The sequence below is a fragment of the Mizuhopecten yessoensis genome, unplaced genomic scaffold, assembly GCF_002113885.1.
Source record: "Mizuhopecten yessoensis strain PY_sf001 unplaced genomic scaffold, ASM211388v2 scaffold9301, whole genome shotgun sequence".
In the NCBI taxonomy this organism is placed as follows: domain Eukaryota; kingdom Metazoa; phylum Mollusca; class Bivalvia; order Pectinida; family Pectinidae; genus Mizuhopecten; species Mizuhopecten yessoensis.
Window position 1 is genome coordinate 260692 of NW_018407979.1, and position 20420 is coordinate 281111.

General features: G+C 36.0%; 1 protein-coding gene across 4 annotated transcripts in view; it reads right to left on the reverse strand.

Annotated features, from left to right (window-relative positions):
* LOC110457729 (14-3-3 protein epsilon-like) overlaps positions 1–20420 on the reverse strand; it is a 49153-nt gene that overhangs the window by 11055 nt on the left and 17678 nt on the right. Inside the window, exons 4-5 of one of the 4 annotated variants that reach the window (XM_021509111.1) lie at positions 12804–13150; positions 9420–11322 (exon numbers count right to left, since the gene is read on the reverse strand). The exons of 1 other annotated variant lie outside the window; for it this stretch is intronic. In XM_021509111.1, coding sequence (XP_021364786.1) covers positions 11273–11322; positions 12804–13150 — 397 coding nt within the window. In that variant the 3' untranslated portion in view covers positions 9420–11272. Of the gene's footprint in view, positions 1–818; positions 1178–9419; positions 11323–12803; positions 13151–18011; positions 19796–20420 lie in introns of those variants that run through there. 2 more of the 4 variants (XM_021509112.1, XM_021509113.1) reach the window with 2 other exon arrangements.

The window sequence follows — 20420 nt, forward strand, 5'->3', positions numbered from 1 at the left end:
TAAGACTAGCAAAACGTTACTGTTTATTCACTTCTATGTAGACTAGTGACACTGTGTATTCACTTCTATTTATACCAGTGACACTGTGTATTCACTTCTATTTAGACCAGTGACACTGTATTCATTTCTATTTTGACCAGTGACACTGTGTATTCACTTCTATGTAAACCAGTGACACTGTGTATTCACTTCTATTTTGACCAGTGACACTGTGTATTCACTTCTATTTTGACCAGTGACACTGTGTATTCACTTCTATTTAGACTAGTGACACTGCATATTCACTTCTATTTAGACTAGTGACACTGTGTATTCACTTCTATTTAGACCAGTGACACTGTGTATTCACTTCTATTTTGACCAGTGACACTGTATTCACTTCTATTTTGACCAGTGACACTGTATTCACTTCTATTTTGACCAGTGACAATGTGTATTCACTTCTATTTTGACCAGTGACACTGTGTATTCACTTCTATTTAGACGAGTGACACTGTGTATTCACTTCTATGTAAACTAGTGACACTGTGTATTCACTTCTATGTAAACCAGTGACACTGTGTATTCACTTCTATTCAGACCAGTGACACTGTGTATTCACTTCTATTCAGACCAGTGACACTGTGTATTCACTTCTATTTAGACCAGTGACACTGTGTATTCACTTCTATTTAGACTAGTGACACTGCATATTCACTTCTATTTAGACTAGTGACACTGTGTATTCACTTCTATTTAGACCAGTGACACTGTGTATTCACTTCTATGTAAACTAGTGACACTATGTATTCTCTTTCATTTAGACCCGCAATTCTCACCTTCATCATCTTTGTCGTTTGTTTGTTTTTCTGACGTCCACAGAGTCAAGTTGTCCCGAAGCAGTTGCATGATTAGCGTGGAATCTTTATAATTTTCCTCTGGGAGCTTATCCAGCTCCTTGATGGCAGCATCGAAGGATTGTTTGGCAGTAATGCAGGCTTGATCTGGAGAGTTGAGGATCTCATAGTAGAAGACGGAAAAATTAAGTGCCAGGCCTAGCCTGATTGGATGGGTCACTGGCAGTTCTTCTTCACTTATTTCCGTGGATTTCTTGTAGGCATTCATGGCATCTTCAGCAGCTTGTTTGCGTTCTTCCTCGGTCGTGATCTCGGCCTGGTACCTGAAGTAGTCTCCCTTCCTACAACAAAAACAGTGGAATGCTTCCTGTTACAATTGAGCAATTATATCTACTTTCCATATGCAAGTGTTCACATAAAGTTGAGAAATTCTTGAATTCAAATATCAACCTCACTATCAACATTGACTGCTAAACAGGAAAACTTCACCTCTCTTTATGAATGAGACTGCAAATTCAACACAGGTCGAACTAGAAACTTATATATATAAGTCAAAAAGTCTTAATACAATGTGATATTTGTAAGCCTCCATGAAAATTGTCAAAATCATTAACTCATTCACCCCTGAGTCTCATTTGAACTCCTCCAATTCAAAGGTTGGAATAGTTCATTAACTGTGTATTCACTTCTATTCAGACCAGTGACACTGTGTATTCACTTCTATTTATACCAGTGACACTGTGTATTCACTTCTATTTAGACCAGTGACAGTGTGTATTCACTTCTATGTAGACTAGTGACACTGTGTATTCACTTCTATTTAGGCCAGTGACACTGTGTATTCACTTCTATTTAGGCCAGTGACACTGTGTTTTCACTTCTATTCAGGCCAGTGACACTGTGTGTTCACTTCTATGTAAACTAGTGACACTGTGTATTCACTATGTAAACTAGTGCCACTGTGTATTCGCTTCTATTCAGACCAGTGACACTGTGTATTCCCTTCTATTCAGACCAGTGACACTGTGGATTCACTTCTATTCAGACCAGTGACACTGTGTTTTCACTTCTATTTAGACCAGTGACACTGTGTTTTCACTTCTATTCAGACCAGTGACACTGTGTGTTCACTTCTATGTAAACTNAATTGCAGGGGTGAACCAGTTAATAAATCAAAATGTATAAAACTTGATGATGATAATGGATGAAAAAATATCAATAAAAGTCTGTTAAGGCCCAAAAAAACTATAATGTGTGTTTTTGCTATCATCCTCAGAAAGAATAGGGTAGGTAGGCATTTTGTGTTTATTTTGGAAAATATTTTCACTATGCATATATATAGAGCGGGAGTTCTGGCTTAAACAGTGCATATCACTAAATGTGAATAAAAACTTTAGGATAGGCACAAAAATCTAGGGTAGGTAGGGTTAGTGGAAACACAAGATTTTTTTTATTTCGCCCAAGATATTTTCTGCAGTATAATATTCAAACTATTCAATGGCTACAACCAAACCTGCTTACAAAACAAAAGTAACCAGTTCAATACGAAATCTGAGCGTGTCATGTTTGTTGTCACCAGAACAACAGTCACTCGGAGTTATCTTCCTTAACATGTGCATTTATTGCGAGGGATCAAATTCCCTTGATCTTTTTTGTAGTGTGACAATACATAGTAAGCAACAATGGTTAGTATTGATGAGCAAATTCAACAAGGGTTGAGTTGACTTTGAAATCAAATTTGGCAGGGTGAAAATATAGTTACAGGTTACTGTATAAAGAAAACTCATAGTTTGGCAGGGTGAAAATACAGTTACAGGTTACAGTATAAAGAAAACACATAGTTTGGCAGGGTGAAAATATAGTTACAGGTTACAGTGTAAAGAAAATACATTTCTATACACCATAATTATATGGTTCCTTATTTCACTATAAAAAGGTGATACAAGAATCTCTGTCCAACTGCACTGTGTTTTCCTATATACAGTAATCTCCCCTTCAGTTCCGTTTGGATATAACTGGGACAATTGGTCCAGGGCACTTCTGTTGACCAGGAAGCTCAATTGGTTAGATGTCTGAAGTTCTGGGTTCAAATTCAGGTCCAATCTAACTAAAGTTATATCTTTGCATCGCTCCCGTTTACCAATAGGTCAGGTGGAAAACGGGAGCAATGCGAAGATTATAGATGGAGTCGGGCTAGCCCTGCGTTTCTTTCTACACTCAGAACAGTGTGGTGGATTTTGTTTTGTTTAATCTATCATTAAAGTCCCACCAGGTATGGTTTTCTTTACAGAAATGACTCAACAAAGCTAGTCATGCCGAAAGAAACCAGCTTCCAATATTTAGTTACATTTTTTGGCTGTGCCACGGAGATTCTTGATACACACAAACACCAAAGAACATGTAAGAAACTATACACTTCTAACACCAGTGCAAAACTCTAGATGAATGCTAGGTAATTTGCTCCATATTGCAGTATGAGTAAAACAAAGATGGTCTAAATCAAAAATATAAAATTCAGAACCACCCTTAATTAATTAGCATTCTCGGTCTGCTCAATGCATTTCTATGTAATTTCATAGCATCTGTGAAGTCCAAGCAACTTGCTATAAAATACAACCTATAGATTTAGATCTGGTTGATATTGGGTTGGGTATAAACACACGTTACTGGGTTTTTTATGATGTACTTTCAAAACTGTAGTACTACTGTTAACCTCCTGCCTGCTAGTATATAATTTGGGATGATTCTTGTTACTTGAGATAAAAAAAACTGAAGACACATTTGAACCCTTCAAGTTCAAAGGCTGGGATAGTTCATTATGAAATTTCAGGGGTGAATGAGTTAATGTCACATAATGGACTCTTTCCAATAATCACTGGCCATAGCAAATGGGTTTGAGCAGGGTGTGAAAATGTGAGCCTTATAAAAAGTGTATTTCTATTGAAAGGTATTAAGTACACCTGTCTACTTACTAGAACCCCTAGGCTAAAGTATCCAAATCCTTTAATGGTTCAATTTTTTATTTTTATTTATTTTTATTTTTATTAAGTCAATTTATGTTATTACCAGGTAATATTACATTTTCATTCAAAACACTTTCTTTGTAGGTTATAATATATCCAAAACAGGGAAGGCACCTAAAAGTGCTTGCAAGGAGATTGTGTTAATATATTAAATGCTGTTTGCATGGAAACACGAAAAGACATCTACAGTGCTTAGCTTACACGGAGTTTATGACGAGGCATCAAATGTGCTTACATGGAAATTGTGAAGAGGCATCAAATGTGCTAACATGGAAATTGTGAAGAGGCATCAAATGTGCTTTCATGGAAATTGTGAAGAGGCATCAAATGTGCTTACATGGAAATTGTGAAGAGGCATCAAAAGTGCTTACATGGAAATTGTGAAGAGGCATCACATGTGCTTACATGGAAATTGTGAAGAGGCATCAAAATTGCTTACATGGAAATTGTGAAGCAGCATTTAAAGGTACCTTAAAGCCGGAGTCAAATGAGGATGGGTGCCTAAGGTGACAATGCCGGAAAGATAACGTAGACAGGATCAAAAGAAAGACAAACAAGAGTACCGCGGGGCGGAATAATATACGCCCATCGAATGCCATATAGTGTTATATACTTTCTAACGGACAACCCCATACCATGATACTTCCGTCAAATTTGACAGGCGTATAAAAATTATATAAAAAAATGAAAAAAAAGGTGTAGCAATGGGGACATAGATCATTGTTTTGCCTATTATGATAGACATGCAGTGGGATACAACAGGTGCACTCTGGGTTTCTTCAATGTCCCCTAAACAGAGGACAAGGGAGAAACCACAACTCGTTCTGCAGCAGGGGGGGGGGGGTGTACAGTAGTCGCCTCTTAATTAGCAGTAGTGCTCAGGTTATGTATTTATACACTGCAAATAGCAGTTGCAGTTATACTCTCATAAATGAACCTCCACATAGAACAGATATATAGAAGGGTATTGCCACACCAAATGAAAATAGAACTACTTGTATGACATTACAATAGCAACACTGTTATACACAGCTTTCAAAGTGTTTTAATTATTCATGGACGGACATCTGTTCGTGAGCGTCAGCAGTGGTTAACCATTACGTGTGTGGAACGTTATCTGGTCGCGATTTCATCGTTCATCCGCTGAACGCCTCCAGTCAATAGGTAGGCAATTAACATGTTTATGTGGAATCAATTAGAAATGACAGTGCTTTCCCAATTTGTTTCTTGTGTGATATACTAAAGGTACACATACAGCATTTTATTCTGTCCAGGAGTTGATTTCTGTGTAGTTGTATCTTTTTCAGGTGCTAATACACTGTTTAATGTTCAGGAGAACAGTGCTCTGGAGTTATTTTTCTATTTTCCTTGATTGTCAGGTCAAAATATAGGTCAGTTACCAAATATTGCTTTTGCCCCCTATACCTAGATTGCTGATACTACATAACAACATATGAAGAATTCTCAGGGAATTATTTTTCTCCAATGTCAGAGGTCAAAATGTGGGTCAAAATTTGGCTGTCAACATTTGGCTGTCAACATGCTTTCCTAGACAAACCCCGGCCCCTATATACAAAGTTAATTGACCCCGACCCCTCCCTGGATGAAAATCACTATGTAATACACTGTAAGTAGTAAACTTTCGCTTATCAAGATCCAAACGGTTGGACCAGAGTTGTTTGTTTACGAAGCAAGGTCAGATCTAGTAATCTGATGCTGTTTTCAGGCAAGCCTCGACAAAGCCTTGCAGGGCCTGCATAAACACCTGCATGTCACAACCAGGATTTATAACTGAAAATGTTACCTTTAAAAAAAAGACAAACCAGTTGTTCCGCATAAACGAACAGACCTCACGAGAGTAAAGAACCGTTGCAATGTCAAGGAAATATAATGATCTCTTGCGAGACACCCCCTCACAGACAGGATGCACTTCAGACAAGGGAAAGACAGATTGCCACACGATCCACCAGTTTGTTCCGAGTTACCTCTAACCAGTTATGTTTTAAAGATCCCTGTCCCACTGCACCGTGTTTTCCCCTATATACAGTAACCTGCACTAAATTTCTTTTGGGATATAACTGTAGGGCCAGAACACATCTGATGACTAGTTAGCTCTGTCGGTTAGAGTGATAGTATGACTATCTGAAGTCCAGGGTTCAGTGCCTGACCTACCCCAGCTGAATTTTTACATTCAGACCACTGCTGCTGAATATATTTTGTTTATTTCCTCCTCTCATCTTCACTTTTTTTGATAAAAATCCTGCAAGGTATGGCTTTCTTTTCAGAAATAATTTATCAAAGTTCTAGTCATGCCAGAAAAATGGTTTCTAATGCATATAGAGTATTTTTGGCAGTGGTATAGGGATTCTTAAGTCAAATCTACTTGACATGCGATTACATTATATTGTACAAATGAACTTGTATATCATTTAACAATAAAAGAAAAGAAAACAAATTAGGCCCCAACACTTCTGCCAACCAACAAATGAACTTGTATATCATTTAACAATAAAAGAAAACAAAACAAATTAGGCCCCAACACTTTTGCCAACCATGGGAATGGGAATGGGAGTGGGGTGTGTTTATATATATACATCATTAAATTCCCTTAGCCCAATGGGTGATCCATAACATATTTCATCAAAATCATCTTGGCTGTTCTGGACTTGTCCCTTTGGTCCATGTGAGCTAAAAGTGCTGTTTCTGCATGGGTTTTTTATGCTACCACAACTTTAACTCATATCAAATTTGGTAGCTTTTTTACATTTTTTTTTATCATGAATGCAACTGATCTTTTTGTTATATATTTTTTCTACACATTTTTAATACCGGTAGCAATAGCACTATTAACACATCCCTTTGACCAACAGCAGAGGGACCTTGGCAACTGGAAGTTTGATCGTTTGAATTGAGTCATGCCAACAGTCAATACATTTTATGGTAACTTTTGAGCAAAAATTAATACTGCAGTGTTTGACATTCTCTTTTCAAAGTGAGGTTGCAATTTGACCTATTTAACTAGCAACAAGAGCTTTCTGGTTTCTAAGTAAACGTTTTTCTTCTGATAAAACTATTTAAGCTTAAAATGAAATATAAGCAAACTTGGGAACAGAAGAACCTCTCAACTGGAGAGAAATCTGTAATACACTTTCTGAGAATTTGCTATTAACTCATTCACCCCTGAAGACACATTTTAACTCTTCCACTTCAAAGTTGGAATGGTTCATTATGAAAGTTCAGGGAAGAATGAGTTAATAAGTGTATGTCTGCCTGGCAGACACCTTGTCTCAAAATTGAACATGCAAAACTAAGGAGCACGACGATCTTACATATGAATTTGAGAAAGGTGTCGAGTACTCATGGATTACCGTAATAGTGTAAACTGTCAAAATCAAAAACGGCTGCCTGATTGCAATCTTGTTTGTTTTATTATCAGTCTCGGATTGAAACATGCACAGCTATGGACCAAGGGTAGTCTTCAGATGAAAGGATGAGTGTCTATAAGGCCCTTTTTTGGCCCCTGGTTTATCCGGATTTTCACCTCTATTTATTATTTAAGATGTGCTATTGTATTACATAAGCAAAAACTAAGGCAAAATTGGACCAAAAGTGGGTTTTTGGGGTACAAAACGGGTAGGGCAAATCACAAATATAACTTGCTGTTTTCAAAATGATCTAAAACAACCAAAATAATAACAGTTCTGTTTTTGAAAACATGTGTAAATTAACAGGCATATATGTGTATATACATATAAATTATATGAAAATTTAATTTTCAGAAATTCAATTGTCACTTGAAGATTGTTTATATAAATTGGAGTATTAAGTCGGGGGGGGTTCTCATTTTCCCATTTACATACAGTGACATGTTATTTAGTCATTTTCCACCCCGACACCTGTCTATATGAATGTTTGCAGATTAAACAGGCTCAATAGAGTGTTTATAGTAGTCAGAGGAGTGTACGACATGCTAAGAGAGACTAAGTCATATAGACTGGTATTATAATGAAATATTTGGTGTTTAGCAAGGAGATGCACTTTAGTCCTTGTGCTCGAAAACACAAGAAAAAGTGTTTTCAAGTAAAAAGGCATTGTGGGATAAGTACAAAACTTTCACAAATACTTACTGTATAACATGAAATGTTCATGGGTACTTTCCTTCTTGGTTTGAAACCTTTTAGATTGTTTTGTGGTACAAACCTTCGTGGATTTCCTACATTAACCAACAGTAGACACGTGTATCATCCAAAATCGTTGGTATATATTTTCAGGGTTCAATAGTAACCACGAAAACCTCGAATGTTTATACACAACGAACATTTCATGTTACACTGCAGTATCGTCATAGAACTGATATCTATGCCAAGTTTCGTGCTTATCCCAAAATGCCTTTTTTGTACAATCAGCACATAGACATAGGAAATAGACAGAACAATTGATAAAACAATGAAATGGGTTAACTTTAATGATTAAAACAAATACTTTTCTTGAGGCTAGGTGACTTAATATTACCAGCAAATCAAACTTCATACATCAAATTAATCATTTTACTGTAGTTGTTATGGCAAATGCCTTTTTATGATAAGTAAGAAAACAAATCAGGACCTGGAACTCACTTAAGCCACAGGTGCTGAGCACATATTATGGGATGTATAAAATATACAATATCACCTTAGTCATGATCCTAATTCTGCTATTTAGGTCTTTGACCAGAAATACATCATGTCTATATGAATGCTCCTTCAACACGGCTCCTGCTCTGGATTATCAATGACTGGGTAAGCACAAAGTGGCTGTACTAGGGACATTTTAGTGCTGCCCAGTTATAATTGATATCCGGAGTGGTGTTGGGAGACTGGTTAATATAACATTAGAATTTAACATATACTGAAAATATTGGCTATTTGTTCTGCTATAAAGTAATTAAAATGCAGTTTCTTGTATAAATGTTGATATTTTACTTTCATCGTAAGCATATGCATGTTGACCTGGGTTATACATATTACAACTCAAAATATGATTTAGAAAGGAAATTATTGAGAAAACAAAACATTATCATTTGAAAATTACCTAAAAGAACCCCCTGACATAATCCTCTATTTTATATAAACAATCTGTAAGTGATGATTGCATTTCGATAATTTTTCATTCTTTTATATATGCCTGTTTAATTTACACGTTTTCAAAAACAGAAATGGTATTATTTTGGTTGTTTAGCCCATTTTGAAAACAGCAAATTATAATTGTGATTTATCCTACCCCTTTTGGTACCCCAAAACCCCACTTTCGGTCCAACTTTTGCCTTAGTTTTTTGCACATGTAATACAATAGGACATCTTTGAATAAGTTGAAGTGAAAATCCGTACATACCGGGGCCCAAAAAAGGGCCTTATAGACACTCACGCAATGAGGAGATCTGTCCCATACAACTTGAGAAGTAGTAATAACAATAATTGTTCAAAGACGGACAACGGACCAACAGATGATGGACAAAGGACGAAGGGCAATTCGAACCGCTCAACATCTGATGATGGTGAGCTAAAGATGAGGCAAACAAAGGTGGCAGTATATTGTTGCTTTTTAATGTTTTACTGTTAGAAAAGCACATTACAGAGACATACAATTCATGATATTCATTCTACAAAAAATTTGCTTCAATTTGCTTTCTACTTATTGGACATAAGAAAACTGACAGTGCAATCAATGCAGCTCATCCTCCATGGATGAGAAGTCACACGACTTTTCAGGGTAAAGTTTGTAATGAAGTTAGACACTTCCCCTAATAAGTTACTACAGCATATACCAGTTATGGACAGTGTTAGATTGTTAATTAGTCTTTAAAGTATACCTAATCAGACCTTGGATCCTGGAATATCAATAGTTCCCAAAATAAACATCTGTTCGTGGTTCATTTGTATAAACGCTGTAAAATTACACAAGTCGGAATTTTCTATCTCTTGTACATCAGAGGGCAAACATATCAAAAATTAACACAATAATCACACTCAAGTGTAAAAAAAAATCACAAAAACAGGACAATGCAATGTGAAAACTACAAATTTTGCTCTTTATATCAAGTCATTGAGTGTTATCTACATGAAGCCAAATGAAAACTTGAACAAGAATGAAAAAACCTGCATGTAATGATGGCATGCATTAATCATAACAATAAAATTACAACCTTTTTTAAACCAATCTGAGCACTCACTGTTCCCTAGGACGTGCGATAATGGAAAATGGACATGGTAAATTTGTAAATAGTAACACAGTACACACAACAATGTTGAGCAACAATATTTGATCAGTCAATGTCTGAAGTTCATTATTTTTTTTAACATTTTGTTTTTCGGAATAAAGGTGAATTTGGATGTATCTATCACCTAGGGGATTTGTTTGAAATTTTATGTCAGTTCACATTAGATACAAAGGAAATATTTTTTACTGATTCAGGGGTGTGAAAATCAAGCCTTAGTACATTACCGATTGCCGACCTATTCTGGCGCCAGCGCACCTTACACTTCTTTTTCTTTTCAAAACAAACTACCAAAAGTGTTTTTGTTTGACCAAGACATATGTGCCATAGTGGGAATAGGTACGCAGCGAAAAAGGTCACCAATCCGTAGTGTTTCAAGTTACTGGAACAGCTCAGTCACTGCTTCTGGCATGTAGACCTTTACACCCGAGATTCTAAAGATAGAGCAGTACTACCAATATAAAAAAAAAAAAATCATTGACTTGCCCCTTAAATAATAACAAAGGTCAGGCCCCGTCACCATCACCAGTATATCAATAAATATATCTGGACTTAATTTTAGTAAATAGTATTATTGTTAACTTATTTTTTCTCCTACAATTACCACACCTATATGCATGGGTGACATTTTCTTTTAAGACATCAAGGTCCGTTTCTCCACACAAATGCTCTTTCTTTACACTGACCAATACAATTCTAGTAACACTAAATCTGGGTTGTCTGCCTTTTTACAGGGGCAAGGTCACTTTCTAAGGGGCCTCAAGTTACAGGAATGGTTACTATAGCAACAGATCCTCACCATAACCTAATTTGATGTAACAAGTACAAAGTGCATGTAAGCATACTACTATTTCACCCGATATACCAAAAATTTCATATTGTTTTCATTTAAATTAGGGGACACATATTTTGCCAAAAGTACAAGATGATCTCAAAAGTCAAAACTCCTTAATCAAAATTTTCTGCAAAAGTCTTTCATCTGGCATGTCTTAATTTAGCACTACATCTTGATAGAAAGTATCTCACCCTTATAGGGGCTCCAAAGTTCTATAGACAACATGCTTAGTACTCGTTGCATCAAATGATTCCTTCGTTACATTTATATAATAATTAAGATGTTGCTACTAAGCATCCGATACAGCCGAAGATATAGGGTCACACTAAGAATCTTGCCCTTCGATGTCCTCCACAACTCCGCCCTGTTGTTCCTCTGTAAACACAAACATAATTTAATATTATCATCAACCTGAATATGGCGTCATTACAAGTCACGAGATCGGTCACAGATCTATCACACTTTCTGAACATTGTTCCTCCTACTGATAATAGATTAAACTGTCAATGTGAACGAACAAGGCATGGCCACCACAAAAAACAAAAACAAAAAGTCTCAGGAGCCAAGCATGATATTCACATTTTCACAATGTTCACATTTGATTTGAGGTCTTCACTCAATATCACTGATAAACATTTAAGGAAAAAAATATTGCAACTATTTAGTGACGTATCAACAAATGTTGATGCAGTGATTATTTTTGCTCAGTTTTACTGCCGAATACAGGCTGTTCCCCTCGCTAAAAAGTGTCATCCCCGCATGCTTCTGGCCAAATATCATCACCCTAGACCTTGTGGTTATTCAGAAGAATTCATTGAACGTTTTAACATATTTGACCCCTGTGACCTTGAATATGGACATAGGTCGTTCATTTGATCAAACTTGATAGCCCTTCATCACAGTATGCTTCTCGCCACATATTATCACCTTAGGCCTTTTGGTTATTAAGTAGAAGTCATTTAAAGTAAAATCTTGACGCCGGACGACGCGCCATGGCATGAGCTCACTGGGCTCTTTGGGCCAGCTTTGCTATAAACCACTCTTGATACTCTATCCCACCTAGCTTGCTATGACAACTGTTATTACTCTAAGCCTGATAAATCCTGAGAAGAGAAGAAGTTGTTTAACATTCTAACATTACCGACTTCTTTGACCTTGGAATCAGGTCAAGGTCTTTATTTGAACAAAGTCATTATCCTCCATCCCAGTAAGTCAAATACTATTCCTCTAGATTGTACAAGATAGTTATACATACATAATACATATATAACTCTGTAAACTACTTGTAGTAAATGTCAGATGGGGGAACACAGAATGCCCTCAACTACAGGTTTAACAATCATCATTGTTCAAACAGCAATAACAGCAGCAAATCTAGCTGTTGGGAAACATTTTATCCACCAAAGTCACACAAAGGATGATTTGCGATTGAGTGGTGAAAATCAACCACTGTGCTACTTGAGACAAACAGCAACATTAGACTAAAGGAAGTTACTGGACAGAACAAATCCAGAGCACCTATCTTCTTGGAATGAAGCAACCCATGGAACTACTCTTGTTAGCGTCCTTTTACACTATACATTTTAACAATAGTACTTGTTCTGGGGTTACTCTGTTCCAGGTACCTACTGGCCAAATATCAGGACCCAAGGTCCTACAGTTTTTAAAAGAAGAAGCTGACGGATAACGGACAACACACCACCCATAAGCTCACAGGCATTTTGTGCCAGGTGAGCTGAAAACTTAACATTAGATCAATTCTAATTATTTCAGACTGAAACAATACACAAGTTAGTGCATTGATATCATGTCATGTTAACTGAATACAACTTTCTATTGTGATAAAATCAATTTACCCTCGGCATCTCCCATGTCGGTGGTCCACAGTGTCAGGTTGTCCCTCAACAGCTGCATGATTAGTGTTGAATCCTTGTAACTTTCCTCAGACAGTTGTTCCAACTGGCCTACAGCTTCATCAAAGGCTTCTCTCGCAAGGTCGCACGCCTTTTTGGGCGAGTTCAGAATTTCATAGTAAAATACTGAAAAGTTGAGGGCCAAACCAAGGCGAATGGGGTGGGTGGGTGGTAGATCTGCCCCAGTTGCTTGTGTAGCATTTGTGTAGGCCAGTAAACTGTCTTCAGAGGCTTTTTTTCTGTCATCACCAGTGGAGAACTCTGCTAGATAGCGGTTATAATCCCCCTCCCTGAAATCAAACAGCAAACACATGAATCTGTCATAAGTTAAGATCGAGTTATACATAATATAGTTACAATGGCATTGAATTGCACCCCCCATTCCCACCCCACACCCTTTCAACTAACATCTCTTATTTATATCTATTCCATTTTTTTCTTTTCGAAAGACAACGTGGTTTTATTTTTTATTGCTGTTTGAATAGGAGATGCCCCACAAGGTATGAATATTTAGGTTACATCTACACAGTACGACACTTAAAAGCCAGGAAACCCCTACTTTGTTGGGGAACAAACACACACACAAGGGTTCATCATACATCTTACACCTTTTAGTTACACAAGCAAGTTGTAATAACATTCATCATCAAACATATTCATCAGTAACCAGAAAAAGCTGATACATCAAATTGCTTTAAACATTTTTTTATACACTGTATCAGTTATAGTCAGGAATAATCATGGAGGGGCCATGGGGCCGTTAATCCCTCAAAACTGAAATTGACCCATTCATGTTTCAATTTCATTTTTATTTTGCATAGAATGGCCCCTCTTAATTTTGATATAGACTGAAAAATTGCTGAAATGGCCCACTGCACTCAAATTCCAGGATTTTCCCTGTTTATTATATACATAACTTTCAGCCATTTGTTTTACTTTGAAAACATATTCATTTTTTTATTCTTCTTTTAACAAGTTATCATTGTGTTATGTTTTATTAGACTCAATCAAATCCATTTGTAGTTTATTTTTTAAGGATTAATGAGAATGAAAAATGTTGTTTCATCATAATATACACGAGTAAAAGTAAGTACTCTTTTTTTCTGTTATTTTGCTTGAATTTAAAGTGTAGAATTTAAAAGCTTTAAATAAAACCCTTGAGCTTAAAAAGAGACAATACATTATTAGTTAGCAATAACTTCAAATATATCCACTAACTTGAGATCATAGTGGCCATCGCAGAAATTAGTATTGACCCAAATAATGTCAATAACAGTTTTAAAATCGTTAAGGTATCAACAGAATATCTGCACTAAATGTACGTTAAATAGACCCAACAGAATTGAAAATTAGTTCAAAGTTTCTATTTCATATTTCAAATCAACATCGAAAAGAATAACAGTGTATGTTAAAGACCAGTATCAGGTTTTGGAACCATTGCATTGGCCAGTCGGATGTTAATGCACTGAAATGGTTCAGATAATCAGAAAACATGCAGCTTTATATAGTCACCTTTAAAGTGAAATACGGGGAGGGGGGGAAACGCCAGATCACGGCCATGCAAGGATTTTTTTTTTGATTTTTTTTCAAACTCTGTCTGATGGAAAATGTGAACAAGTCAAACAATCTTTCAGCCAATCTTAAGCCAAGAAAGCGATCTTGCTTTTCAATTTGGCCAGAGAAATCCCTGCTGGTCATAAAATGGTCAATAACACCAAGTTTGGTAAACTGTTGCTTATTTGACCTTGCAAAAGTTTTAAATGTTGGTCTCTTTTCCCCTGAAGGGCCCCATCCCTCTCTTCCCAACCAAATACATCCTACATCTAGGAATACTCTATAATGAGGTTTATTTTTGTGCAATGCAACTTAAGGACTAGGAGTAATCATATCCAAATTTCTGCCGATGGGCCCCACCTTCGTGCACAGTATAAGATTTCCCTCACCCAGGGATGCTTCATGCTTATGAGGTTCATATCCTAATTTTGTTTACTTTTGATCTGTTCACATTCTTAATACAATCTCGATACTCGCGGGTTACGCTCGCTTACGCTCTCTGCAACCATGGAATAGGTCATGACAAAATTGAAGGCTCAGTGTGCGCCACCTTGTGGATGAGACAAGGCGGCTAGTTTGATCCTTTGCAGTACATCAAAAGAATCTCGCTGTGCCATAACGGTAAAATGGACTTGCTTTTAAGTCGGGTGTCGTTCCTCTGTAATCTTCCGAGGACAAATATCAGCCTAGCGATTGGTCAGATTTTTTTTTAACAGAGACTAACCAAATGGCTATCTTCTTGACTTCACTTTTAATTTGCAAAGACATATTCCAAGAGTACGAGAGCATTAAGAGAGCGATCCTTAAAAATATATTTTGAAAATATTTTGAAGAAACCAACCTAAATATTTTGAAGAAACCAACCTTTTTTCAATGTTAAATTCAGCATGAATTCAGCTCAGTCAATTTTAACAATTTCACAGACTAGGCCCCTTAGTAAACTTTGATAAAACTTTTTTTTAAATTACTTTCCTAATTACCTTCTTTATTCAGTTTAAAATCACTACATAATTTTGAAATGCTTGATCAGAAATCTTGTCATTTTTCCTTGTATAGGAAACATAATACATGTGTAGCCTATTATATGCAGTCACTGGGAAATGGGAATGATGTCGGGTTTGACCTATTTATCATCTATATACTACTTTATACCACCTACCGGTAGTATGATAAATTCATTATTGTTGGTTGTGAGTATGAAAAGAAGTTCAGAACGACTTGAGAACCGCACGAAACTTCTATTTGTTTACGTTTGTCAGACGATCATTGACCATTGAGCTTTTGAAGTAATTTGGAAAACATGGTGTTTAGTTGACTTTTTTAAATGGAGAAATATATAAGGAAGTAGTATATAGATGATAAATAGTTTATCATACATAATTTTCAGTGTGTGCTGTGAGAACAATTTTCTTATCGCTTGCACTAAGATAAAATCTTTAGTCTGTGGTGGCCTTTCGATTTTATCCACGTGCTCGCGATGAGAAAATTATTCTCACAACAAACCCTGAAAAAACATGTGCAGTGTGATAATCTATAAATATCAATGAATGATGTCCGACATGACCCGTGTATCTGCAGTGATATCCGACATGACCTGTGCATCAATGAATGATGTCCGACATGACCTGTGTATCTGCAGTGATGTCCGACATGACCTGTGCGTCATTGAGTGATGTCGGACATGACCTGTGCATCATCGAGTGATGTCCGACATGACCTGTGTATCTGCAGTGATGTCAGGCATGACCTGTATATCTGCGAGTGACATAATTTATAAGTTTGTATCATGAATGATGTCACATATATCCATGTGTTCCAAATAGCATATATCCTGCATAATTAACTCATTGTGTAATTCTTCAGTAAATCTTTTTTCTATGCAGCTTTTTCATATTATAATCCATTTATCCTGCACACATGTTAGGGTGGCACAGAACACACCCTCCATTGATGTAAATTTTAGTTTTTGTTATCAGTTTCAAAAAAGTACATGTATAATTATGGACCAAAGGAACCCTTCATATTCAATTTGAGAAATATCTGTCCAGCACTTTTTGAGAAATAGTGATAACAAACTTTTCCAAATCAGACATTTGTTAATTTCTCTTATCTTGCTTAGCACAACTGTACCAATACACCTCAAGATAAATGATACCACTGCATCAGTTATAATGGCAAAGAGGAGTTCCACGTGTTTTATTTACATCCAGTAATCTCCCAGAGAAGAGTTCCACGAGTTTTATTTACATAGAGTATTCTCCCAAAAAAAGAGTTCCACAAGAGTTTTATTTAAATGGAGTATTCTCCCAAAGAAGAGTTCCACAAGTTTTATTTAAATGGAGTATTCTCCCAAAAAAAAGAGTTCCACGAGAGTTTAATTTACATCCAGTAATCTACTAAAAAAGAGTTTGATGAGTTTTATTTACATAGAGTATTCTCCAAAAGTAATGGAGTATTCTCCCAAAAAAAAAAGAGTTCCACGAAAGTTTTATTTACATCCAGTACTCTGCCAAAAAAGAGTTCCACGAGGGTTTTATTTAAATGGAGTATTCTCCCATAGAAGAGTTCTACGAGAGTTCAATTTACATCGAGTATTCTCCCAAAAAAGAGTTCCACGAGAGTTTTATTTACATCGAGTATTCTACAAAAGAAGAGTTCCACGAGAGTTCAATTTAAATGGAGTATTCTCCCATAGAAGAGTTCCACGAGAGTTCAATTTACAGAGTATTCTCCCAAAAAAAAAAGAGTTCCATGAGAGTTTTATTTACATAGAGTATTCTCCAAAAGAAGTGTTCCATGTGAGTTTTATTTACATAGAGTATTCTCTGAAAGAAGTGTTCCATGAGAGTTGATTAGTCCCCCAAAGAAGAGTTCCATGAGAGTTGAGTAGTCCCCCAAAGAAGAGTTCCATGAGAGTTGAGTGTAGTCCCCCAAAGAAGAGTTCCATGAGAGTTGATTAGTCCCCCAAAGAAGAGTTCCATGAGAGTTGAGTAGTCCCCCAAAAAAAAGAGTTCCATTTACATCGAGTATTCTCCCTTCTATATACAAAATGAAGCTTCCCATTTTTGTGGACGAGAGTAACTTTCCTGTCAATTGCTTTGCAGCTCATACATTTGATGCTATTTTTTATGCTTTGCAGTTAACATTCCCTAAATAACAACATGGATAAATAGCAGGCTTTGTAAATTAAGGTCCCCAAGTCCAACCCCCGCTTTTTGTGTTTTCTTTTTTCTTTTGAATAGTTCAAATTCGAACAATTGTATGAAAAATGCATGGCCACAACTATTATTAAAAATACTTCACAATAGTAACAATGGTAGTTTCCTAGTTTAATATGTTGGTTCCTTTCAGAAATGGTGAAATGTAAGGTTTGACAATAAAAATGTTTCTCCTCTGTGCCAAATAAATCAACACCTATTTTTTCTTTTCACACTTAAGAAACCAAAGAGCAGGGTTTAGCAAAATAAACAATGGGTCTAGTTAACTGCGACATCACCATAGCCCTGACATTTATTTATTGCGACATGTTGCAATGAACTTAACGGAAGAAACATACCTATTTGGAGACACATTTGAACAGAAGACAAAACAGCAATAGATATATATGTATATTTTAATGGTTTCACATTAATTCTGTTAAAACAAAACAATGAGGAATACATAAAGATTATGTGGATATTGAGTGATAATTAATTATAAAAACAAGCACAAACTACATTGATGATAGTATTGGTAAACACTTCTTTCTGTGTCTTTCACCTTAATTTAATTTGGGTTTAAACATTTTATAATTTGCATTGTATGCATATTTTTTTTTATAAATCTGTTTAGATTTGGTTTTTATTCATCTGACCGAAAGAATCAAGCCCACTCTGCCTGAACTGTGACAACCTCGGACAGCTTAACCTTGCCTGTTTGCCAAGAAGTTTGGGTTGTAAGCAAGTTTTCTTGTTATCTGAACCAAATTAACGGATTGTTCCACATTAGTCGACTACCCAGAAGTCCATCTTGTTCAGCTAAAAATATCGACAATTATTTTAATTAATGGCGCAATTGAACCACAGCCACAACATTCAGATCGAAAAAACTTGATTAGCAAGCCACTATATATAAATCAGTAAACACATTTCTTACAATACCAATCTATCATTGTTATTTTAACAAATTATTTCTGCATCTTCGTGGACCTTGATAAATATGGCCTACAGCCAGCATCCACTCAAGTTTTGCGCTACATTTTGTATATTGTAATATTTCTCCTGTATATGCCATTTAACCATTTAAAATTTTCTGTATTGCTACGCCTAAAAGACTTTCTTGCCATTTGTTTATTTATTCTGCCACTATTCCACTGCAGGGTTTTTCCTGCCTAAATAGATGGGGGTCTAAATTTTTTGGCCCCCTTTCAAATCAAATTTAGACATTTTTTTATTTATTTTTTACCGAAAAATCCCATCATATTACCTCACTTTCTTTTAAGATGTCAAAACATGTGGATTTTTTTACAGAATATCAAACATTTTATAAAAAAAAAAAAAATGAAAATGAGAGAATCAAAAATGAAAAGATCACACTGTCAATTTTTGCCAGCCAAAGGAAGGTGGTAATTCCTGAAATACCCAGAAAAAAGACCTGCATTGCATCTTTTCAAATTTATAGGCACAACATGCACATAAACACATAAAATGTAACAACTATTACAAAGAGCAAAGACAATAGTGTTTTCCTGTTGTGAATTTTGGGATGAAAATGATACAAATATTTATCTTGCACAATATCGGACAATAATAAAACTATGCGAAACTTGCAATCATCAGGAAAGATTAAAAACAAAAATTTTGGGAGCTTTAAGGGATTGGCAAAAAAATATTTTAGGTAGCTAGAGGCGAACACAACAACAAATGACAACCATTCCTTCCTTACACCACTTTTTTTGTATGCATTATTCAAGTGTACTTGCAGTAAAATAGCATAACCCACTATAAGTCACTTTTTCATAATTCCATATACATCAGTTTTTATTACTTTAGTTGAACATCCACTACAAACATACAGATTATCTGTATTTTTAACAACAAAGACCAAAAACCCATTTTTTACTTTGAATTTCATGTGAAAATTAATTTGAAATTGTCATTGTCTCACAATACATACACCAACTTGTGTTAATGCTCAAGTTTAGCTCAAAATGTTCACAATACATTATTACAACAATGTAAACATCACATTCCCATTCCAAAGTCCATACGATAGTCCTGTCTATTTGCTAGTTGATGAAGTGAATGTTATAATCGTAAAGTGTCCTCAGCATTGAGGAGGGATCATATGATAGGGGTCAGGTCAGTTCTGCTCTTGCTCCTGTTCTGCATCCTGTTCCTCTCCTGTAAACAAAACACAAAATGTTCAGTCAATACATTTCATCATTTAGACAAACTCAAGATTACATCATTAGTATTGTTGTACACAGTTCAGTACAAACTGGGTTTTGGTTAAAGGTAGATTAGTAATAAATTAAACTCATTTTAAAGAATGCGACAACTCCTTTGTTCTGTAACATAGGGTTAGCACAAATCTTAATTTTGACTAAGGAATTGTAAGTAAAATGTAGGGCCAGGTTCTCTCGTTAGAGCAAGGTTGTGCAGTGAAACAACTGGTTTTCAATCTTTGTACAGGATGCTGTAATTCTCAAATGAGTGATGGTTGGTTATCATGCTTATTGACCCCTTATTGTGTATTTTCCTATTGTATCAAGATACGAGGCACAGTAGTCTAGTGATAGGACGCTAGGCTCGTAACCAAAGGGTTGCAAGTTTGACTCTCGTCATGGCACGGTGTTGTATCTTTGAGCAAGATACTTTACTCCGCTTGTTCCAGTCTACTCGGCTGTAAATGAGTACGTGGTTGGGTAGTGCTAGAATTGTAGAATGCTAGCTGTGAGCACTGAAATGGCAGCGCCTGGCTGTATGCTCCCCAGGGAGTTGAGAAAGATATTGGCTGGTTGTAAAG